This window comes from Aplysia californica, unplaced genomic scaffold (genome assembly GCF_000002075.1).
Source record: "Aplysia californica isolate F4 #8 unplaced genomic scaffold, AplCal3.0 scaffold00421, whole genome shotgun sequence".
Taxonomy (NCBI): Eukaryota; Metazoa; Mollusca; class Gastropoda; order Aplysiida; family Aplysiidae; genus Aplysia; species Aplysia californica.
The window spans coordinates 657,839-683,708 of NW_004797691.1; the positions used below are offsets into that span (position 1 = coordinate 657,839).

The following is a 25,870-nucleotide window of genomic DNA, read 5'->3' on the forward strand; positions in this document are numbered from 1 at the left end:
AGAGGGGGGGAGGGGAAGTAAAAGAGAGAGAGAGATAGTGGCTGAGTGAATTATCTCTTGGACCTTCCGGTTACCGTACCCTGAGGCTACGGGCCCGGTTACCGTGTACGTAGACCCCGAGGCTACGTACACGGTTACCTTGTACGTAGACCCTGAGGCTACGTACACGGTTACCGTGTACGCACTCCGTTTATTATAACAATAACGGAGTGTCTACACGTACACTACACGGCACTCGGTAACCGGGCACCTAGCCTAGTCTCAGTATCTACGTACATGGTAACCGGGCACCTAGTCTCAGTATCTACGTACACGGTAACCGGGCACCTAGTCTCACCTAGATTCTAGTTTCAGTATCTACGTACACAGCGGTAACCGGACACAAGTCTAGTCTCAGTCTGAGTATCTACGTAAACGGTATCCGGAATGAAAATAAATCAATATATTTGTCCTGTGCTGTCACTTGCTGAAAAAGTCATACAAGCGTTTTTTTGGGCTCGCCATCATGACCGGTCAGTGAACCTGTGCCTGCGCATCACATACATTGTGAGTACCGGTTGGTGTCACCAAAGTTCATTCAAAGTCTTCTAAAGCTGTACGCTGCGAAGTATAGGGCTTGGGAATGGGGGGATTACCCCGGTATTTTTTTTTTTAAGGTACAGTCGGGGGAGTGGTGGGGATGAAGGCAACACCGGATGACAAAAACTAAACTTGGAGTTCTGAACTGCCGGGTTACCGTGTACGTGACACTGAGACTACATGCCCGTTACCGTGTATATATATATGCCCGGTTACCATGTACGTGACACTGAGACTTGGTGCCCGGTTGCTGGTTTCCGTGTACGTAGACACTGAGGCTAGGTGCCTGGTTACCGTGTACGTAGACACTCCGATTCCATAATGAGCGACCACTCTCTAACTTCTAAGAAACAGTAGAGAGAGGGTTAGGTTATATATCTAGATCTAGATTCTAAGGGTAAGGTTAGGGGTTGGGTCAAGGTTAGGTCTTCTTTATTGTGTTTGTTGGGGTGTTCACTCGTTGCAGAGCAAGTCCTTCCGCCATGATTGACGGCCAGGCAAACATACTGTATAGCAGCAGGCTAGAACAAGTGTCAACAAGTAGCTTAACAAACTACAAATGGCTTGAAGAAACGGCCACTTTCCTTTTCCCCCTTTTTTATATTTTTATGTCCACAATGTAGGCCTGAGCCTAGATCTAGAATAGATCTAGATCGATAGCCCTTATATAATATAATTCGAAGTGGCTATGCATACGGCTCCCGTACGTATAGCCTTATGGCTATGCGTACGACCCTCCCATACGCATAGCATCGAGGCTATGTGTACAGCCCTCCACTTCACATAATAAGCTAGGCTTTGTTACACTTTGTAGGCAGCACATAAACTATCAAACCGGACACTATAAGTGGACAAACTGAAACCCTGGAAGCGCGCAGGCCCTTTATAAAGGACATGAGCCGGGCTACCCGGGAAGCATGCAGGCCCTCTATATATACATTATAGGGATGACCTTCTTCGATTGGGAAGCGCGGAGCTATAAAGGGCTAAAGACGCTGACCTTTTTTCAATGGAAAATTTCAGCATTCCTTAAATGTGGAAAATGACACAGTAAATTACAGGTCAAAGTTATAAATAGTGACCAATGATTTTGCAAGTTATCTTGACTTTGTATAGCAATGCCCACCGAGCGCGTTTTGTTCTGCTGATTTGTGGCCCCCGCAGCGGGGTGTTTCGTGGGACGCACTAACGCAAAGGTTGTTGTCTTCAACTCGCTCTCACGCCGCTTCTCGTGAATGGATATGAATGAAACTTGGCAGCCAATCAGAAAAGAGGTCAATCTAGTAGTTTGAAGTTTGACAACTTTGTACCCATCAAAGAAGTAGTCGAAAACGTTTGCGAAAGTGGTTGATGTGGTGCGCTTTGAAGATTTTTCGGAGCTATGATTTGTCAAACTGACTGATACGTTGTACACCATTTTTCTTTATTCCCTTAAAATTTCATGCTTCTGTATTTAGCGGTTTTCGCGTAATCTTTAAAAATGTGGGAGTAACTAAGGGAAAAAGCGGCATTGCCATATTTGCGCGTGCTGGGTGAACAACCGGCGGCTGGGAAATTTCCACTGAGTGACGTCATCAGCCATCGGTCGCCTCGGGCGCTACAAACGAGGCCCCGCTTTTATGTGAACCGGAAAGGGGGGGAAGGATACTTGAAAACTAAACGGGGGCTTTGATAACTTGCGTTTTTGTTGCATTTTAGTCACAATACATCAATAGATAGAGTCATTTTTATTTGCTTGATTGCATGACAGAAGAATAGAAACAGAAAAGCAAACATCTTGAGAAGTGGTATGGCATTGTGTTTGCGTTATGAAAGCCTATTCCCCCCTCTTTGGAAAGCACACACTTGGACTCATCCTGTGTGCTCTGTTTGGGAAAGTGAGGCATCAAGATTGTTATTAAAGAGTATGGTACTTATTTAGTCCAGTCTGGGAAGATAGTCCCGTTTATACATTGTTATCGTTCACGCGTGCGTGCGTGAGTGTACGCGCGTGCATGTGTGTGTGTGTGTGCGTGAGAGAGAGGGAGAGAGAGAGAGAAGGGGAGGGGGTGTAAATATGTTACATTTATTGTATGAGTTGTAGCCTACACATGCGAAATATTCCCATGACTTGTGAACTATATTATCTGAACGCATCTTAATCTACCTACCACACAATAGGACACTGTCCAACAATGGATATACACAGAGACAATCTTATTTTCTATAACAAAGTATGCATGCTTTTACTAGTAGAGAACTGGATTTATTTGACTAATAAATCCAGCTCTCTACTTACATTTTTAGACAAATTGATCCAGAGCATTGCTTGGCAAGGAGGAACCTTTTATGTTGCCAAGTTTCATTCAAATATCTGAAATATCATGACTTTGGGAGAACATATGACTGATAATCTTTGTAAATCTGTAAAGAACGCCACTTTTTTACCTATTAATGTCTTTACAACTCAAAAAGAATGACAGATATTAAAAATCTGACAGCATGACTAGATTCTGCATTAAAAAATGTACTAGACTGCCAAGTTTCATTTACGTATTCCAAGAAATGGGCGAGCTATGACAAATATTCTCTCAAAACGCACCGAAAACCGCCACATTTTTACCTATAAACGTCTTCATAACTCAAAAAGTAGGATAGCTATGAAAAATCTGAAAGCTGCACTAGAAAATGTACTTGGTTGCCAAGTTTCTTTTTAAAAATTTAAATACTCCAAGAAATGAGCGAGTTATGACGATTGTCTCAAAACTCACCAAAGAACGTCCCATATTTTGGGGTTTTTTCATTATATATATAAAAGTGTACCAAAAATTAATTGATTAAAAAATTTGTAACTTTTTTGTTTATTGATGGATTTCAAAAATTCAAAAAGTTCCATGCTCTGTGAAGAAACGGCTACAAAATGCACCTGTTTGCAAACTCTTTCTGGCAAAAAAAGGTTTTTCGTGGTCATTGCTACTTTGTATAGCAATGCCTACGGAGCGCGTTTTGTTCTGCCGATTTTTGGCCCCTGCACAGGGGTGTTTCGTGGGACGCACTAACGCAACGGTTGTTGTCTTCAACTCGCTCTCACGCCGCTTCTCGTGAATGGATATGAATGAAACTTGGCAGCCAATCAGAAAAGAGGTCAATCTAGTAGTATGCAGTTTGACAACTTTGTACCCATCCAAGAAGTTGTCGAAAACGTTTGCGAAAGTGGTTGATGTGGTGCGCTTAGAAGATTTATCGGAGCCGTGATTTGTCAAACTGACTGATATGTTGTACACCATTTTTCTTTAAATTCCCTTACAATTTCATGCTTCTGTGTTTAGCGGTTTTGGCATAATCTTTAAAAATGTGGGAGCAACTAAGGGAAAAGCGGCATTGCCATTTGCGCATGCTGGGTGAACGACCGGCGGCTGGGAAATTTCCACTGAGTGACGTCATCAGCCATCGGTCGCCTCGGGCGCTACGAACCAGGCTCCGCTTATATGTGAACCGGAAAGGGGGGGAAGGATACTTTAAGACTAAATGGGGGCCTTGATAACTTGCATTTGTGTTGCATTTTAGTCACAATACGATAGAGGTAGTCATTTTTATTTGCTTAATTGAACGTCTTTGCAAACACTTTCTGGCAAAAAAAGGTTTTTCGTGGTCATTGCTACTGTACTTTGTAGAGCGTCTCTTGGCCAAAGATCGTTTGTAACAAAATAGTTCACTCAGCCAAAAAGGTGTCCGCAGAAGTCCTCACTTTGGTTCAGATGACACTGCAGTCTTTGTTTTGAAGCTCTCTTTCGCTTCACCAAAAGAAGAATAGGAATAGCCCAGTTTGTTAGTTTCATTTTTATTATATATTTTCACACAAGTAGGGTAACTCTGATAGCAAAGTCCGCACTTTTTCGAAGAGGGCGCCATCGAATCCTCATGGACACTTCTTAAATTTTTAATTGGCTCAATTTTAGAGGAGTGAACTATCTTGTTATACACGATCTTTGTCTTGGCCAAGATATCGATCGATAAAATTACGCTGTCCGGCTGAGGGATTACCAAGGCCGTGAGTATACTTCTATCTAAATAAATCTAAGGGCCGTACGCATAGCCACAGGCTATATATAATTTCACTGTGTAAAACAGTCACCTTTCCAACACAGTTGCAGCCACTATTTTATGTACAATGAATGTCAGAGTCACACCAACCGATAAACTTGACTAAGAACTGACTCAAATCTCTCATCACCCAATGTTTTGTTAAAAAGTATTGGCCTCTGACATTGTGGATGAGCCGTCGTTATCCAATCACCTATTGCTGTTATTGTCAGGTAGTCCCTCCAACTGATCATGTTGTGTAGGCCCCTCCCACAGTTGACCAATAGGCTAGGTAACAATAAATTTTCTGCTACTGATGAGGAAAGAGTATGATCCCTCATAAAACTAGATCTAGATCTAACTGAGCATTTGCCAAAAGGTGGGATACCTGGGTGTGACAAATGAGGTCCAAAATCAACTTTATGTAATAATTCTTTAATCACCCATATTATATAGCCTAATGATTGCTCTTTCAGACTCAGTAACTGCCAAAGCTGTATATGCAAGGGTCTTGGTGTAATTCTGACTTGAATGACGGAAATAGCAAAAAGTTCATTCATAACAATGATGACACAAATTTATGAATACTCGAAGTTCCTTTCTTCAGCTAGGCTGATGTTATATTTTGAGACATAGCAAATAACTTCCAAAACTACATAGAATTGACAATTTATAAAAATCTTTATTAATTTTTGATAAAATTACTTTTTTGTGTCATAATAGTTATGAACGAACAATAAGTGACCAAAATACTATCAATTATATCAAGTTTCATCGACTAGAATTGTCTAAAATAACACTCAATTGACTAATTATAGTCAAGTGATAAATGAAAGACCATTAAACAGCTATTTTTAAGCGCAAACTGGTCTTAGGGCATATTATGCATAAATTTAAAGTTCGTTCATAACCATTATGACACACTGTTTCGTTCATAACTATTATGACAAATTTTACTTTTGGCCCCTAAAATTTACTTATATTGTTCTGTCTTTCACATAAAACGTTTTTCATTTATGAGGCTTTCCTTAAAATGATAGATTCCTCTATGTAGGGAGAATTCAAAGTTTATATTTCCTGAAAAACCCTTAGAATACCTTTAAAATGGTTCGTTCATAACAATTATGACAAACTTCAATTTTGACCTAAAAATTTACTCATTTTGATCTGTCATTCATTTTTTAAAACTTTTATTAAATGAAACTCTCCTCATAATATGTATCTCTGTACATGTTTTTAAAGTTTGTTAACACTGAAAAGCCCTCAAAATATATAAAATGGACTATAAATAGTTCGTTCATAACCATTACTACAAAAGTATAATACTAATTAAAATCCACACCCATACACTTATGATAAAAATCAAAATATCAGAATGTATGCAAGGTCTATTCTGTCCTTTAGTTGGGTTAAAATTAAAAATACATCCCAAAACAACTGTAAATTACATGGAATTAGGTTTCGTTCATAACCGTTATGACACACTGTTTCGTTCATAACTATTATGACAAATTTTACTTTGGGCCCAAAAAATTAACTTATTGTTCTGTCATTCACATAAAATTGTTTTAATTTATGAGACTCTCCTCAAAATAAGGTTATATGTTGGAAGAATTCAAAGTTTAATCACTGAAAAACCCTTAGAATACCTTTAATTGTTCGTTCATAACTATTATGACAAACTTCAGTTTTGACCTAAAAATTAATATTTTGACCTGTCATTTACTTTAAAATTTCATATTAAATGAAAGTTTCCTCATAATATGTATCTGTGTACATGTTTTTAATGTTTATCAACTCTGTAAAGCCCTCAGAGTACAATATGTAGTTCGTTCATAACCATTACTACAAAAGTAAAATACTAATTAAAATCCAGACCCATACACTTATCATAAAAATCAAAATATCAGAATGTAAGCAAGGTCTGATACATCCTCAAGTTGGGTTAAAATTAAAAATACATCCCAAAACAACTGTAAATTACATGGAATAAGGTTTCGTTCATAACCATTATGACACACTGTCACGTTCATAACATGATGACAATCCATTATGACAAGCATATTTTTGCCTCTCCTTCGCTTCTCTTTTGAGTCATCAGCACGATACTCTTCCATGTTCATTCCACCATGTAAAAGGATGTTGTGAAACAGTGGGAAGTCCCTCACATGATATTTTGCAGAAATATCATAAAGTGTTTGTTCATAACATCATTATGACAAACCTGGATTATCTCAATCAAAGTCATATTTAAGCAAAACCATGCGATGGAGCGGAAAATTACCCTTCTGATGGATCAATGTCAAACCAATGTTTAATACCGGTCATTTCCCGGGATGATATGTTTAACGATTTGGGTTTTCTAGACCTTGGAAAGTCTGATGATGTAATTATGACACGAGTTATGAACGAACTTATAAATTTTACTCAGCAATAACATCATTAATATAAAAAAATAAAACCCTTTTAATGGACACACGCTGTTATGATGGTGTATACAAACTATTTTCAATGTTTGAATGCACTACTGTTTGATAGTTTAAGATTAACAATATTCTGTATTTAACATACAATTACGAGTGCACTCAGGATGAGTAAAAAATGCCCTATTTTTAGTACTATTATCTTTCTATGTAGAGATATAAGATGCACACATCAATCTACTTGCTCATGCAGCTTGACCAACTTATTTCCTTGCCATACGCATAAAGTTTTTAGAAGAAAACATATTTTACCATGAGTAGTGGTTGATTAAAAAAGTCCTCATGCAAACACCCCCACCTTTTGGCAAAAGCTCAACTAGACCTGCCACTCATCCTGATTTAATTGGGATTATTTATATGAGTCAGATTTTTTTTCCCCCAAATCTGGTGTCTAGCATCTTGTCGATTTTCCCTATTTCGATTGCGTATCCCGATTTTTTTGTTCCTTCTGTTGCCCTAGATTTTTCAGAAACCTACATTCTTTCTCTGTAGCAGGAAGCACCCGTTGAACTTTTTGTCTGCAGGAAACTCTGATTATTTTATTTTCCTAAAAATAAATATCTTTTGTTGGATCTTTGCTCGCACGTGTTATTTCCACAACAGTCGAACCTGCCTTTTTACGGAGACATGTGTAAGACGGAAACCTGTCTTAACGGAATCTCCCTGCTCCCCCTTGATATTTCTCTGTAATTACCTCTATGAGACTAAAACCTGTCCGACTCGGAAACGGAAAGAAAAAGCCGCTCCTTCCAAGGGTTTTACCTGTCTCAGATGGGAAAGAAATGCTTTGCCCGCTCAGCCCTGATTTAAAACAAAACTCACAAGTTTGGTTCCACTTCCTCTAAACTTAACGTCATGCTGCCAGGCGAGGAAGGGGAGTAGGGGTGCACTTTGGGGGTAGATTAAGGACCTTACTTTATAGTTATAACCTCCTTGGGGTAGATGTTACCCCATCTCTTAGTGAGCCCTGAGCGATGCAATTGATCAGGGTGGTGTGGGTTTGAAATCTCATGAGTACCAGTGAAAGTGGCCGAGTAGCGAGCCATCTCAGAATCTTTCCTGGATAGCCAGAAGCCAGAGGTGTGAGATTAGTTTGACCAATGCCTGCCTCCTTGATCGTACAGCCAGCCGAGAAAAGAGTTCCTCGAATCGTTGTTGCATGGCAGTGAGGGATGGCATTGGTTGACTGCTATTACACCGATGGGTAGGACTAAAGGTAGAATCAAAGCATTCAAATGTTTACTGTTTTTAATAGATCAGATGGTGGTCCTATGTAACAATGCAAAAGCGCTGGTGGTAATTGGATAGTAAGACTGACGCATGTCATTATCACAGAGACTAGCAGTTGAGAGGTGTGAAGTTTTGATCACTGCTTGCAGACCGGACAAGCGACCTTTGATACCACCGGCTGGGCCTTTGAAATCTCCCTCCTTCTCCTCCATAAATCCCCTAAGGCAGAATTTTTTTCGGGCTCCCTTGCAATCTGTCTTACACAGGTTCGACTATAGATAGATATTATAAATAGGTTGTATTGATTTGATATTCCCCACTTACGACATTCTCAAGATCTAGATCTACTTTCGCTTTGTTACCACTCAGAGAAAATTCTCCAATGATGGCCAGATAAAGTCTGCTACTGTAACATTAACAATTTGCTACATGATACAAATGATTGATATTATAATTCATAGTTCTCTCTCTCCCTCTCTCTCTCTCTCGTTTCAATGTAAATGCTCTTTTTTTTCCAGTTTCTAAAACAGTGGCAGTATTTTCACACCCTGATGCAAGCTTTTCAGCTACAGCCTACAAAGTACAATGAAAAATTGGATGAAATGATCAGCTTTGTCGCACAGGTTAGTAAACTTTAAGACCTCTATTAATAGCCGTAGATGTATTTGTACCCATCAGCGTAGTGTGGTTATTTTTCTTAAATTTTAGGTCTTTTCGGAGATATACTGCTTGGGTCCTGCTCCTCAGTGCCATGTTTAAGGGCACATGAGAAGTACATGTATAGCCTTTAGATTTTAAGAAGGCGACCTTTTGATTTTAAGAAGATGACTACTTACGAAAAGAACAGGAAATATATCATGAATAACAACAAAATCCAAACATTTTCACTTTTAAGGATGAGCTTGGCTCCACTTGTTTTCCTTTGCTCTGCTGTCATTTAAAAAAGTATAGTATATTTATAAATGCTGTTTTCAAAATTTTGCAGGAGAACCGAATGAATGTTATTACAAATATAAAACAAGATTTACTTTTTAAAAGATAATAAGTAAGTTATTATCAAAATTGTATTTTTTTTTAATATTGATTTCGGATGTTTGCGCAGTTTGTTTTCTTGGTAGTAACACAATATTGTTTTTTTGACTCTCCTGTAATATTATAAAAACTTATATTAACTGTATTTTTTAAATGACGGCACAGCTTTACCACCTAGTTTCGAGCTAGTCGAATTTGACTATTTTTCAAGAGAGGCATTTATATGAGTGATATGGGCATGATTATGAATGGAATGTGTGTGTATATAATGGGAGGGGGGGGGGGAGAGATAAAGGAGAGCATAAAAAAGAATAATTAATGATTAATACTTCAAATTTTTAATTTGCATATTCAAGTGGCTCAAAATGTTTATAAACTGTCATGGTACTACCATTTGTGCGATTTGATCAAGAATACAAAAGTTGTTAACAAACACTGTTGGAAATGAACTAATATGCCTTTAGACTGAAATTTAATGTGTACTTCAGGAAAATGATGTTATTAGTGCACTCCTTTTTTTTTGCATATTTGAGCATTACAAGTGTGATAGTTTTGGAAAATGCTTTCTAATGTCCTACTGAGATCAGATAAGATAGGTAAAATCATCAACACAAATTGAACAAGACGACTACAAAGAAATAAAGGAAAACAAGACAAGCTAGACTTAAAAACCACCTTTGTCTCCTTGCAATTGTTTATTTGTGTACTTTTTCCTGTGCAGGTTAGTCACTGCTACAAAGAAGAAGTTGGTGATCTGCCAGAGCAGCTGGGTGACATCCTAAGAAATCACAGCACAGTGCTAGACAGGACCATTAGAATGGTAAGCTGAAGGTATTCCATTAGAGGGGCTTTGTAAATGTTTTGAAAAGTGAAAAGTTTTCTATTATTAATTGTTTTGATTGATACAGAACTTTTTCTTTTAAACAGAATTTATTTGGAATTGATGGTGCTTGCTTTTCTTGAGGAAATGCTTAGTGGTTACTTTACATTGAGATTATGTCCTAGTGGAAGGAGTGGTGGGGGCTGTCTGACGTTTTAAATGATAAGCAAATACAAACAGAAAGAAACAGTAAAATAAGGGAGGTTTTCATGGGAAATAAAGCTTTTGATTCCCCTGCCTTTGCTGTACTTCATAAACTGTAGAGGAACATGAAGTCACACATCTCATCAAACTGAATAGACCTTAAGACTAAGACATTTGTGCAGGTAGTTGTTATTTTCTGCAGTACCAGATGTGTGCAGTGATTCGGGGTTTTGATTTTTGTGATGACACTGTATCTCCTGGAGTAATGACGCTTCATGAGGTTATGACTCCATGATAAAACAATACATCAAAATAGAGACTGGGGAGCCGCGGCCCTGTTGTGGCAAGGAATAGGCTCCAATGAACGAACGCGGTGACAAGTGACCAAATCCTGCGTGCAAAAAATAATATGATCAAGTTGTAATCTCCAAAAATTCACTCTGTCTTCAGTATAACATTGTTGCCTTTCTGGTATTAAAAGAAACTTTCTGATCTTTGAAGAATTTGTAACAATTTAATTTTGGAATTTATCTTTTACAGACACTGATCAAAGCGCTGATTATGCTGAGAAACAAAAACTTGATCTCAGCCACCCAAATTCTCCAGCTGTTCTTCAAGCTCCTCCGATGTGAAGACAAGCTGCTGAGGAAGACCATCTACCAGTACATAGTCTCAGACATAAAAAATATAAATGCTAAACACAAGAATGCCAAGTTGAACTCTGCCCTACAAAATTACATGTTTTCCATGCTGCAAGAGAACAGTGCGATAACCGTGAAGACTGCCTTAGACATCATGACTGAACTCTACCGAAGAAATATCTGGAACGACGCTAAAACTGTGAATGTGATCACTACTGCTTGCTTTTCAAAGATTACAAAAGTGATGGTTGCTGCTCTCAAGTTCTTCTTAGGTAATTGTCCTTTTTAACGTATGAGGGGTGCTCTCGTGGCCTAGAGCTTAAGGTGTTCGCCTCTCATTCAAAGGTCCCGGGTTCGAATCCAGGTAGTGACCAAAAAATTTTCTTCTCTAAATTTGTCTCCTTTCACCTCCTTTCCTACTCTCTAGCAATGTTCTGTCGTCTGCTTTCGTCTCCTCTTTCTGCCCCCCACCCCTTAACCTCCTTTGCCCCCTCCTCTGGGCTCCTGACTCTTTCTGCAGCCTTTCTACTGCTACTCATTGGCTTCTTCTTACTGCTGTCTTTCAGCCACACCCCTGATCTTCTGGTAGGAAAGATCTACACCTAGCCTTCTCGGACAAGGACGAAAAATCTCGGAGGTCCCGTGTGCAAGTTGTGCACGTTAAAGATCCCTTGGTGGTCTAAAATCGATAAGAGTAGGCTTCGGCCGCCACCCGCGCAAAATTCAAAATTTCCTACCAACTGAAAAAGTTTAGTGTGTCCCGCGCGCTCATATGACCTTATGCAGTTGCGAGCACAGTAAAACACTTACAAAAACAAACAAACAAACAAAACATTACCTTATGACATTGTTTTACTTATTCTTAACTTTTGAGGGTGGAAACAATGAATTTCATGTTTTATAAATTTAAGTAAGTTTCAAAGTATGTCAAGTAAAGTAGACTACTAATTGATTTTGAATCCTCCTAACTTTCATTCCAGTATGCTTTATTTTATTAGTCCAGGAGGTGGGGATATCAATGAGAGAACAATGAACTGCACATAGTATTTTGAAAGTTGCAAATAAATGCTTAAAATGAGCTTTTGAGTACCTCTGTTGTCTTGTCTTTCCTCATGGTTAACGACTTTGTCCTGGTGGGCCAGTTTGTGTGCTCTTAAATGATTATAAATGTCTCAAGTAATGAACATCGAGTTCTGTCATACTTTGTGGGCTGGTTTTTGTTTGTACTTTACATGTGTGATAATCCTTTTTTTTTTCAGCTGATCTATTTGTATATATTGTGTTAAGCTTTTTGCTTCTTTTTTTTTTTTTTCTTACTCTAAATGTGTTTTCATGATTTTTGAAAGTTGGGAGAAAAAATGGTGCATAGGTCTGTCTCAAACTACTTTGCTTCCAGGGCAATTGTCGTCAGTTCATTAATGGATGCATGGATTCATGAAAGTATATCTTTTAACGGGAGGAGCTACCCTTGAGGACCATTTTCTATGTTTGTTGCCCGAGATCAAATCTAAGTACACATATAAGTTAGACATAGTAAAATCTCTTGATACGCAATTTTATTTTGGCATAGCTACAACGGTTGCTATGGAAATGGTCGCCATCTTGAAAATAAACAGTGAATTTGAAATCCCTAAGGCTTTCTTATTTACAGACCAAATTTGACCAAATTTGGGGAGAGTATATCTGAACCAAACCCTATCAGAGTAACAGCAAGTTTTTTTCAATACGTGCAAAAGAAAAAAATTATGAGAATTTTCCCAAAGTATAAAAAAAAACTTGTTCTAAATACGTAATCGCTTGCCAAAGGAAAAATGTTACTTTTTTCGCAAATATCTTTCTGTTACATTGATGGCAGCCTTGCCAACTATGTTTCCTGAAAGTTTCATGTCAAAAGGATAAAAACTAAGGAAGGAGTAGGGAAAAAACTGCACAAAAATTACATTTTGCGAAAACTGACAATAATTGTGAAAATTCACTATATTAATCCATCTTCATGTTTTTAAAGGCAAATTACCTGTAGAATAAAGTCTTTCTCAATTGAATCCATGCAATTTTTAGACAAAAAACTGGTGGATCTTCAAAAATCAGCCAACATAAAATGTGCATAGCCTGACCTAAAATCAGCAAAATCAAGGGTCGCTCCTCCCCTTAAAGAATTGTACATTCACTTCTAGCAAATTTTCATTATCTTCCTTTTCTCATCTTTTGTTTCTCAGGGAAGGATGAAACGGAAGAAAAAGAGGAAAGTGACTCTGATGATGAGGAACCAAAGAAGAAGACAAAAGAATTGAGTCTAGGGCACAGAGTGGCCAAGAAAACAAAAAAGAGGAAAAAGAAACTGGACAGAGCTCTTGAGGCTGTGAAGAAGCATAAAAAGAAGAAGACGAGTGTGGAAGCTTTCAATTTCTCAGCTCTTCATCTCATTTACGACCCGCAGGGCTTTTGTGAGAAACTGTTTCGTCAGGTTGAGAAGACCACAGAGAGGTTTGAGGTGAAGCTGATGATGGTTGATTTGATTTCACGCCTCATTGGTATCCACAAGCTGATAGTGCTCAATTTCTACCCGTTCATGAAGCGATTTTTGCAGCCACATCAGAGAGAGGTATGATTTGGTGGGCTGTTTGACATCCATGTTTTGTTAATAGGTTTATGATGTTAAAAATGTATTTTTAGATACTTTTTCTGACTTATAAGTTGTCAGTTTTCCTGTCCCATTTGCTTTGCTCACTGGCTACTGGTCTTATAATGCGTGGATTAGGGGTTCCCTTCCAAGATTTTGGTTGTGCGTTTTTAACTGTGTTATCTAGCTTAGTGATAATTATGCTACTGGGTTCATAATCAATAGGGCATGGATTCTGTTTCTTTCTGTGCCATTTCCATTTGTATGATTAGGATGCCATTATCTGCAAGAGGATGAACCTGTCCCAAACTAGAGTCATCTCTGAATGGTGATGTTGTGCCATCTGTAATCCTTTACCTAGTGGAAAATTGAAAATTTTAACAGAAAGCCCCTATATGTTTCAGAGATGCCGACCAGTACGATTTTACGTATTTTAGTACGATTTTTGGCAGAAAATACGCGAATACGACTTTTCATGAAAAAATACGCAACCTGGAATGCGAAAACTACGAGATTCAGCTTGGGCGAGTAAACCAGATTATCTCAGGTCCCATCTTTTGTCAAAATAGTATCAGTATCGCAGAACTAGAATATTTGAAAACCAAGTCCGATGTGGTCGGTAAGTTCATTTTTGCCGGTCGCGATCGTGATATTATATTCGTTCAGCTTTTCCCATCTGGGGAGTACGTTTCACTTTCACACGAAAAGGCAGCTATGGCGGCAGGCGGAAGCGTATGTGACACCGAGGCTCGATCGGGAAAATCAAGATCTACTACTTTCGCTTTCGTTACCACCGAGAAGTTTGCCAGCAGTTGTCTGATAACGCAACATTTGTGGCATGCGGGTTGTGCAGTATAAACACATTGTCGCCGTGCAAATAAAATGTAAAAAATACTCTGACTCGTCGCTGTGCTGTCACTTGTGGAGAAAAAAAAAAGAAAAGAAAATACAAGTGTCGTCCGATTTTTAGATTGTCTGGCTCGCCATCGTGACCGGTCACTGACCCTGCGCGCATTCGCATCATAAATAAATGCGGCATTGTGTGAGCAAAGACCGTCTTTGTGGGAGTAACGGCGTTGCGAAGTATATGACTACGGAATAGGGGAGGGGATTATTGATTTTTTGGGGGTTTAAGATACTATCGGGGGTTTAAGGCAACACCAGAGGACAAAAACTTGGCAGCAATTTTCAGAATTTTGATTAGAGCTTTCTGCAAAGCGCGCGTTGGTGCAGGCCATGTGCGGAATCGGGATCCTTCATACTTTGCAAGTCTGTGTTATTGAAATAAAGTGTTCGCGTTTCATTGGATGGGTGATAGTAAATTATACCTACTTGGATGGATGATAGTAAATTATACCTACAGTGTATGTTGTAGCTTTCTGTTCAAGACTGGCAGATTTTCAGTGTCACTGCATCTTGCCCAACCACAGTTGTTACAACCCTCACAGTGCATGGGTCTACTTGAGCCATTCAAGTTATTGCTTTTCTCTGAGTTTGAGCAATAATTTGAGTCTGTCAGTTCATAATATGAATCATGACACCCAGACTGGTTCTTGATAGTCGAAATTCTTGTTCTAGACCCTTCCGAACTCTCAAAGCAGGATTTATTTTTTATATAATAATGAGAGGAAAATATTATATAATAGACTGAAATACTTAAGTCAAACAAGACCCCAGTACGACATTGAACACCGACATGCTGTTGACTGGATACATGTATATTGTACGCGTGTCACGGCACACGAAATCAGCCGAAATCGCGCCTTTTAGTTGCACCGCAGCTCCTGCTGTCCGGAGGTAATTAATCACCCCGCCCAGTACCTCTTGACCTTTTTCATTGGGGTCATTTGACCTCATCGCACCGTTATAAACTGGGATGTGTTCTCGATAAAATTGTCTCATTTACTACCTCAATTGCAGTGGTGCCGTTAGACCAACCAAGTAGTTTTAATTTATAGACTTTAGCAACACCATTTCTCCTCCTCTTAAAGAAAGTCCCTGTCTTCTAAGTTTTATACCAGGTGTTCCACACGTGTCTGTTTGCTGCCTGTGTAACACGCTTTTCTCATTTCAAACTGTGGATAAATAATCATTTATTGCGACAAAACGGTGCATTGAATTTTTTTAGGATTAGTATGTGCGTGTTCAGTAACAAATCCTGTTTTGCGCGCTCATATGACCTTAGCAGTTGCGAGCGCCGTAAAACCTTATACTATACTATACTAAATCCTGTTTTAAGTGTGTAAATTTCAGTACTACCGCAGTTGTGGTTGTTAAGCTACATCGGATTATTGTGTTGGGCCCGCGAATTTACTAACGTTATTGCCGTATAAAACGAAGACCTTAAAATGGAGCACATCCCTGAAAGTCATGTATCCGCTTTAAACAGTCTGTGCAGAGTGTGCGGAAGACTGAACATTACAGGGAAGCAGAGAAAATCCTTTAAAAAGGCGTATTTAAGTTCGGAAAAAGCCAGTGATCTCTTCCTTGTGTTTGGGTGGAATATCAAAGATGACTCTGGTGACAAACAAAATGTTATAAACGATCTATGATGCTAAACTTCGAAATAGTGCAGTGTCCCTACAAGCATTTGGTGTGCTTACATCGAAGACTATGATGCGAAAACATGCACAGTCAGTGAACAGAAAAAAACTGCTCTCTCTTGGCTGTACCACAGTAAAGCAACGTGACCCCCAGTCTCACTACAGCAGTCAAGAAACATACACAAACCAAGCTAGTCCTAGCACCAACATTTCTGAGACAGACACAACCACACAGAGTACATGTACCCATGCTCTCAGCACACTCAACACCAAAAAACGACCCACATACAGTACAAGTCAGAATTGCCACACCAACCCTCAGTCTGTTGTCCTATTCAGTGACCAACACGTGTAGATGTGCAACATGCAGAGACAATGATTTAGGACATGTGTGTATAGATAATAATAAAACATATAGAGCCTACTCAATAATTCGTGCGGAGTTAAGTGAGGATAATGTGTGGATATTTACGGCGAAGTGATGCATAGATCAACCATTTTGAGGTTACGGAAACTGCGGTAGCTGTGAAATTTGATGAGTAGATACCTTTATGTGTTACGTTTATGTCCCTCAAATGTGAACTAATCCTGATGCTCAGCTTTCTAATTATCGGCGCTCGTTACGTCACAACTGGAAACGCTAATGGGAATCAGACATGACCATCTTGCACTGTCTGTTACAACTAAACCGACCAATACTGATTCACTTTGTTTTTGAAATGTCATGAAAAAGACTTGGAGCTTCTGATTCCCTCATGCAGTTAGGTCTTTCAGTCAATATTATTGCGTTAAATAGGGCTCAATTCAGGATGAAAAAGACGATTTTCTAAATCTCCCGCACGGTCACGCTGACCGAAGAATGCCCAAGCGATGACCCCGCTCACCTTCAAAGGTCAGCGCGGCACTAGCTACCTGAGTTCTCAACTAAAGTATCCTGTTTCTGTGCGCCGTGGTGTGTGCTCCCTTTTTCGAGCTGGTGAGCTAGTAATTTTTTTTCAGGAAATATTGCTGGACACCCTGAACATTTTACTATTACTGGTTGGTGGGTCGGTCGTGGGGAATACACATTTTCACCTGAAAATACACATTTTCATATTTCCCAATACTCATTTCGGTTTTCTGTGGTTGGCATCTCTGATGTTTAAATTTGTTTATTTTCTTTCAGAATAAATGTGGGGGTGATTGGTTGGAGAATAAAATTGGTTAGTTTTACTTTTGTACTTTCCATCCGTTGTTTCTGCCTGCCTGTCTTGCCTTTTCCCTGCACTAAATAACCATGTTCATCATGTACCCAGATTCAGATAAATCGCTGAGGTATGATGATCATGAACTTAAAGGGTTCCACATATGTGATGATCTCAACTTCAAAGTAGTCAAACCAATAATAGTGATAATGAAATAAGTACTCAGATACTGATGACCTCTATTTCCTCAGGTGACCAGGCTTTTGCTGTACCTGGCCCAGGGAAGCCACGAGGTCGTCCCCCCTGAGGCAATAGAAGAAGTGCTCAAGACAGTAGCCAACAACTTCATTGCAGAAAGAAACTCGAGCGAAGTCATGGCGGTCGGACTGAACGCTGTGAGGGAGATTTGTGTCCGGTGCCCGCTGGCAATGTCTGAGGACCTGCTGCAGGACCTTGTGCAGTACAAGTCACACAGAGATAAAGGTGAGGCTTTGGCCTGATGAGCTGGTAGATTTTTTTTTTTTTCCTTTTTTGTTGTTTTTTTGGATTAGGCTGCTGGATGTTACTACTGGAAGATATGGAAGATACAAAAAATTTAGTTTGGGTCCTGTGTTCAACCCAGTGCATCCCTGGGTGGTGAATAAAGGAATTGCTTCTTGGTGTGGAGATTTGCTACTAAGTGATATTGAACCAGCTGACGGTGGTCATAAAGAGTGAAGAACCTTGGTGGCACAGATGCTTTAATAAATACCTCAGATGGTCAAAGAGTGGTGGACTGTCTTGGCAGAGGGAGATGCCTTAAATACGACCTGCACCACCTCTTCTGTATGTTGTCATTTGAATGATGAAGGCTAGCAGAGAAAACTGCACAAACCGGCAGTTGGCAACTGGCAACCACTGCTGTAACCTCCCAAGAAATGATGAATAGCCACAATAATTTCTGAGACGGCAGAGAAGACGAAGTGAGTGATTGACCATGATAGTCGATGTCCCTTTCAGATCTGGTGCGTGAGGAAGAAGAAAGCTGCAGAGTTTTAGCAGGAAAGCATAGAGTTCAGTTTCTTTCAGGGCTGATGTCAATGTCTTGTTCTGGGGAAAGACACTTAGCACAATGTTCCCTCGCTTCATCCAGTTGTGAATTTAGTACCTGTGTCTGCTGCTGGTGTATATGTGTGTGTTGGGGGGAGAGGATTGTTGCACTGCGACTGATTAGCCTCTTCTGTCCTGGAGATGATTTCGTTTTCCTCCTTTTGTGCTATCTTTACTGGGATCAGTTTCTGCCCTTTGCTCCTCACAAGCCCTGAAAGCTTTATGCTTCTTTTTTTCTGATTTTGGTTTCATACTTGATATTATGATAGTAACTTGAATTTTTTTGGTGTAAATCATTTTTTTTTCTTATGCTCTTCTTTTCTGTGCTGTTTAACAGGCTGTTTTGTTTCTGTTGCTGGTAAAATTTATGTTTTGAAATATTATCTCTTTTTACTTTTGTCTTGTTTCCTTTTAATGTTTATTATTATTTACCACCGAATGCTTTTTTTATATTATTTCATTTTTTTTAAAATTCCTTTTTGGTATTCTATGCCATGAAGAATTAACGTTGTATTTTACTGTTAACCCCCTCCCCCAAAAAATAACTGAATGTCTCTTCTTTTTTCAGCTGTAATGATGGCAGCCAGATCCCTGATTCAACTGTTCCGAAAAACTAACCCACATCTTCTTCATCGGAAAGACAGGGTATGTAACCTTGAACTTGAAGGTTGACCCCGGTCATATATGCGGTTGTTAGGAGCACTGTTGTGCCTTGACAGAACATAATGGTTGTTTTGTTTTGTACCCGGGAGGACTGCTCTGATGGCTATAAGATTGAACCATTTGAAAATAATGAATTGTTTACTCATGACTCTCTAATGTTTTTGAATCTCTATAGTTGGGTACATTAAAATATTTATGGTAATATTCTTTACAGTAAGTGGTGTTTGTTTGTTTTTCAACCTGTTCTTTTGTGGGTGGTTGATGGGTACTCTGTTGTGGTTTGCTCCTTCTTTTTGGACTAAATAGCTCTCATTATTATCTCTTTTTCTTTTTTTGTGTATGTTACTCTTTTGAAACACCACTATGCTTTTGAATGTCCTTGCCTTTGATTTCTAGATGTGCATTCATAGATGAGAGTTGTTTGAATTGAATGGTGCATGTTCCCCTGTTTGAATTTTTAAGCTGTGTTCTTGCTTTCTAATTCTCAGGGCAGGCCTACAGAAGCTCAGACCGAGCTCAAGGTACTGCAGTATGGGGAACACGATGCCACAAGTTTTGTTCCAGGGGCGGAGGTCATACCTGAGACTGAAGAGAAAGAGCAGACGAAAAATCAAGATCAGGGTGAGAACCAACAGGACAGTTACTGTCTATCCAAACACAATAGAATTGTTCTAATTAGATTCAGCAATAGTTGAAAGATTTAAAGATTGTTGTTGGCTGAGTTTAGGCAGCTTAATCAAAACTGATGGCGGCACAAAGGAAGTCATCATGAACAGACTTGGCAAGGCAAGATATGTACACAGAAGCATGATCAACGTCTGGAAGTCAGGACAGTTTAGTATACAAACCAAGCTAAAGCTCTATAACAGCTGTGTACTATCCACACTCCTATATGGAGCTGAATGCTGGAGGATAACTGATCATGACCGTGCCAAGCTATCTTCCTTTCATACAACCAGCTTACGCCAAATCCTCAGAATCTTCTGGCCCGACTAGATTTCCAACACAGATCTGTTACATAAATGTAGGCAAGAGGACATGACCACCATAATAAAAAGGAGAAGATGGAGATGGATTGGACATGTTCTGAGAAGAGAACCAGACTCTATTGTGAACACTGCCCTCCACTGGACACCCGAAGGACGTCGCAAAAGGGGCAGACCCAAAGTGACCTGGAGATGCACAGTTAAGTCTGAAATGAAGTCCTGGAATCATTCGTGGAGAACGCTGACCAAGATGGCCCAACACCGACAGAGCTGGAGATCCTTTGTTGCTGCCCTAAACGCCAGATGGCGTAATGGGTAGTAAGTAAGTTGGCTGAGTTTGGGCTTAAATAGCACCTAGACACAGATGGCTAGTGCATCTATAAATAAATTATCAATGGCCTTTTGGCTTAGTTTGTGTCAAGCTGGAGTATGTTACAAATGAGCATAATCAGAACTCCCACTGAGGTAATCTTGAACTGGTGATGTTTGGGAATTTTTCAAGGCTCTCTATGGACTTGACTCAATATTATCATACATGGACTTTGAATTATGAGGTAGAAAACTGGCATTATGTTCTCCCTCAGAGTTTTTCTATGAAAATCGTATGTACTTTTTTCATTTGAATATGTCATCAGATGGCTGGGAATCTTGTAGTGATGAAGACGATGACAGTGATGGTGAATGGGTCGATGTCTACCACTCTTCAGATGAGGAACAGGACAAGGTAACGATAGTCATCACATCGCAATAGATTTGAATTTCATACTACTACTTTTTTTAACGAGTCCCTGATCGTACTTTTGCCACTTCTCTTCATATTTCACATTTTTCATTCATTTGTTTTGTGAAATGCTTTGGGGAGATGAGGATGTTTGGTAGCCAGCCTTAGTGGTTAGGCTTCTGGACCCATAGTCGTGAGATTGCGGGTTCAGGGGTTCAAGCCTCAGGTCGGTCCTACGTTGTGTGGGGAAAGGCATTTTAAACAAATATTTCTATTTGGCTGAGTCTTTTCGGGGACGGACGTTAATATCTGAGGTTCCGCATCTTAAAAAACACCACGCTGTTGCAAGGGGAGTTACACATATACAATTTCAATTTCAATGGCAGAGTAGGGGTTGGCTCGTAAAAGGAAGAATGTTGTATTCCCTGAGCCTGTGCCATAGTATCTGTTTATCTTTTTCTTGGTGTTTGTTTCTTCTTTGATGGCAGAAAAAAAGGATGTCGTTTTGAAGGGAGAGGGGGGTTTGGTTTTGTAAATTTGTAGGGTGGTCAAATTCGTTAGCCTTTTTTCACTCTGTGATCAAGAGTTTGACTAATGCCTTTATTATTTTGAGTACTCTTTATGTTTTCTGGGTATTTATTATCTCTTGATGTCTGCAGTTAAAATGGTCGACCATATAATTTTAAGAGAAATTGAGAAAAATGCTTTTTCCTAAGAATGCCATGTCCTTTCTTAGGGGGTGAGGACTATGACTGGCTTAACATTTTTTCTTTGCATTCTCAGCACCTTTATGCTAAATTTCTTGTTTCTTTTTCAGGATAAAGAAATATCCCCAGAGGCTCTGGAGGAGAAAAGGAAGCTTGCTGAAGAAATTTCCACCACTCGCATCATGACTGACGAAGACTTTAAGGCCATCTCCCACAACCAGATCTCTAAGGATATAACTACAGCAAAGTCTCAGACTGGGTCACGGAAGAGAAAGAGACCAGAGGCATTCGGAGAGACTGAGTATGTGATGCAGACGTCGCCTTTTACTATTCTCTCATTGGAACCAATTTGATATTCATTATTGTGAAGAATGTTTGGAATTTTTAATCATGGATAAGGGCAAACAAGAATTATAAGTGAGAAAATAGAAAACATAAGCACAGAGTTCTTCTATGCATAAGAAAATAGAGGTCTGTTTTACAGGAGAGAAAATATAATATGGTTTCAAAGATAAATCATAGATTGTTACGTGCACAGCATTTGATATTCAAGAAAGACTAGTGAGAAAAATGAAGTTTATAACATGAACTTTTCGGAATTTTGCTTTGTTTCAGAGTCGTTCAATGTGAATGCTTGTGTCCATTCTTTCAACTTCATTAATTCTCTCGTGGTTTCCTATCCCTACAGTAAAGAGCTTCCCAAGCTTGGAGACATTGAGATGGTGCACAAGAAAAAGCTTCACGACAAGGAGTCGAGACTAGCTACTGTTGTGGTAAGCTCACTATATCACTATACATAAATTTACTCTGCTTTGATTGGTAGAATGATTTTTTTTTAAATCATGTTTTCTCTCTAATATTTCTCACATTGTAATAGTTTGTGGTTCATGTGCCCCCCCCCCCCCCCCCCCCCCCCCTTCCAAGCAAAAGACAAGAGATTAAGTCCTGTTGGTCTTTTAACCACATGCTGTCCTGGTCAACATTGTATGTTGAACAAATTTTTTATGGGGTTTGAGCTTAGTGTGTGAAAATCCATGAAAACTACTCACTCATAGTCAAAGTACCGAGATCCAAAAAGCTGCAAGTAAAAATTAATTTTGGAGAGGCGTTGTAGATTTATGCATTTTTGTACCTTTTTGTTTTCCTATTTTCTATTTAAAATGACCATTTCTGAGGTGAGGACAGAAGTGCCCACATTTGCTTGCTCACCGATGAAATTGCTAGTATAGAAATAGGAATGCACAGTTCCCCTGTCTGTGAAATGCACATACCTGGATTTCTTTTTGTATGCCCACAACAGCATTTTTTTCACTTTAATTTTGTTTGTCAAATTAGGCTGGAAGAGAAGGTAGAGAGAAGTTTGCGCATGGGCCCCAGAAGATGAATCCATTTGCCAGTACGAGCAATAAGGAAAAGGCCAAGAAGAAGGCCTTCACCATGGTGAAACACAAGATCCGACGGAAGAAGGTGAAACGCTCCTTCAAGGAGAAACAGGTGAGTTCACTTTTGTTTCGGACTCTTAAATAGTGCCGTTGGTGGCTTTTCTGATTTGTGATAGTCATGTTTTCCTCACATGCCCTTCGAATGAAAAGATGTTGAGATGCTGGGGTAAAGTGAGTTCAAACGACTTGTTAGTGGAGCTATGTTAATACAGTCGACTCCGCTTGTATTGAACACGAGTTCATCATCATCATTGCCCTTCTCACCCTGCACCATGGTATAAGCCAAGGACAAACACTTGCCACCTTTCTCTATCCTGGGCTAGCCAGCCTCTTGATGTTATTTCATGTCTTCCCTCTTTTCTGTGCATCAATTTCTGTGGTTTTTCTCTAGGCTCCATGTGGTCTCCCCTTGATCTTTTACCCTATGAATTCCAATCCAACACTTTCTTTGTCGATCTTAAGTTAAGTTAATCGTTTTCTGGGGTCCCAGCACCTATACAGTGGAACTCGGATTTAATGAGCTCGGATTCAATGAGAACTCAGATTCAACGAGATGACATAGATTCCCCGTTTTTTTTTCTTCTTTAAAATCAATGAAAATAACGTGGATTCAACGAGCACTTAAATCAGCGAGCTCGGATTCAACGAGGTCGCTTCCAGGGTAAAAAGCCCCCGCAGACGTGGCTTCGCTCATTTTTCTCCCAGAACGAACTTTATCTATTCCCGGAAACCATCCATTGCCCCTGCATCGTGAACCATTGTTTACTTAACCGATTGCATGCGACCAATCAGCGGCCTTTTTTCGTACCATGTATACCAACACATGCGTTCTAGGCACGTGCACGTGTCTACTCTAGCGTGTGTCGTGGTCGGATGGGCGGCCTGCATATGTGTGGCTGTGTGTGCGTGTCGGGGGGGGGGGGGGGGGGGCACTAGCGGTCCGGGCGTTGAACGTTGCAGATACAAGCGCTGCACATTCTTTTTTTTTCCCTCAACAATTGATCATTATTACAATGATAAGCTAGTCTTGACGTAGATCTACACAATGAATTTGCGCTGGTCTATGAAATCTAAAGTTGCCGTATACTAGGCTCTACACTGCTACACAACTTTTGGTAAACAATCGAGATGACACATGCGTGTGCATTTGAACGAATCAGTCTTTTTTTTACACACCTCATAATATGCAGGAATTTCAGGAACTACTTGTGACTTCTCTTTATACATTACTTGCTCAGAGCCTGTAATTATCTACACGAAACCTCGTGTTTGCTATAACGAACACTCGGATTCAATGAGATTTTAGGTCAGGCCCGGCGACCTCGTTGAATCCGAGTTCCACTGTACTTCTATGCAAGTCCCAATGGTTAAGTTGAACTTCGGATAAGTTTATCTCTAATGTTGCCCGAGAGCAGTCTTAGTTCCTTTAAATAATCTTGAATTTTTGGTAAATTTCCTGTGTTATCTCTCAGTAGCCATGCTTATTAAAAATGTATTATTTTAAAAATCATTTTGTATGAATTTTTTTTTCTCTTAAAATTTCTGTGTCTAAATATTGATGGCTGGATGCAGGACTCTGACAAATGTCATTTTGCCATTTGACATTTGTCATAGTCTAGCACCCAGCCATCAATATGTAAAAGTGATTGCAACAACTGTACCTATAGTATCTCTCCAGTGACATAAATACTCGGCTTGAAAAGTTATGTCAAGAAAAGAACACTGAGATGGTGACAATTGTTTGGGGTTATGGAAAGGGTCAAGACTAATTTAAGAGGAACGACAGAAGGAAAGGAAGTAGGACCTACCAGTGGCACCCTCCAACCATGTGTACAACAGCCTGTATCTTCTGTAATCTTAAGAGCTATTGGACTAAATGTCCTTTGAATAATCTTGGAAGTGACACGCTCCCCTCAGTCTAAAAAATCCCTGCTGTCTCTGATGACTCTCACCTTCAAGTTTATTATATATTCCTGTGAATAATGGCTTTTGTTGTTTGTTTTTTTATTTCAGGTTGCCTTGAGGAATTCTCTGCTGAAAAGGCACAAGAATGCTAGGAAGTAGGGAAGGTTTTTTCAGATCTATGTATCTACAACATGAAAATAATGTATGTTACGAGCTCTTGTGCTGTACTTGTGGGTATGTTGAAGAGAACGAGCTGAATAAATTAATGAAATAACACTGAAAGGAGCATTGGTTTGTCTTCATTTATTGTGTTCAGATTCAATAAAAATGTAACTTGTAAAAAAAAAAAGTACAAGAAACAGAGGGTGTAGAATACTACTTTGCTATGCAAGTCTCCATTTACTTTTTAAAAGTGCATAATCTGAAACACTAATAATAAAATATGTTGTAAATGCATTAAAAAAACACACACAAGTACATTTGCAAAATTTCATAAATAATGGGAAATCAGCAGTTCATAATTATCAATATCACATATTTTTCGACTGCTTAGTGTAAGATTCTGTCATACATCATTGTGAAAAGTGGCATATGACATGGTCTTACATTGAGCAGTTGATTTGTATAAGTCTTGTCCTCAATTGTAACATAAACAAATTTGAAAATCTCAATCACTCAAAAATGTGCGTTAACTCCGAAATGTATAATACATAAATTGTCAGCACAATGAAAAGCTTCTTAAAATGTTCAAGTTGCTAAAAAGAGCACCTGGTTCAAAAAGAAAACACTGTCTTTGTGAAAACAAGCTGAAAGTAATGCACGGATTGGTATGGATGAAATGTTTGTGAGGTCTTTAGTATTTTTTTCAGAAATTGTTTTTAGATTGTACTTTTTAGTACTTATTCTGATATGATGGCCTACTACGAGTAGACTTTAGAAAATATCTGTGTGGCGTTTCA

General features: G+C 39.2%; 1 protein-coding gene across 1 annotated transcript in view; it reads left to right on the forward strand.

Annotated features, from left to right (window-relative positions):
• Positions 1-25,193, forward strand: part of LOC101855438 (protein SDA1 homolog) — a 27,463-nt gene extending 2,270 nt beyond the window's left edge. Inside the window, exons 2-13 of the mRNA XM_005104488.3 lie at positions 8,873-8,977; positions 10,108-10,206; positions 10,951-11,323; positions 13,268-13,653; positions 17,650-17,881; positions 19,056-19,132; positions 19,639-19,771; positions 20,772-20,860; positions 21,675-21,865; positions 22,253-22,337; positions 22,900-23,058; positions 25,020-25,193. Of these exons, the coding sequence (XP_005104545.1) occupies positions 8,873-8,977; positions 10,108-10,206; positions 10,951-11,323; positions 13,268-13,653; positions 17,650-17,881; positions 19,056-19,132; positions 19,639-19,771; positions 20,772-20,860; positions 21,675-21,865; positions 22,253-22,337; positions 22,900-23,058; positions 25,020-25,070 (1,980 nt within the window). The 3' untranslated portion in view covers positions 25,071-25,193. The remainder of the gene's footprint in view (positions 1-8,872; positions 8,978-10,107; positions 10,207-10,950; positions 11,324-13,267; positions 13,654-17,649; positions 17,882-19,055; positions 19,133-19,638; positions 19,772-20,771; positions 20,861-21,674; positions 21,866-22,252; positions 22,338-22,899; positions 23,059-25,019) is intronic.
• Positions 25,194-25,870: the final 677 nt, after the last annotated feature.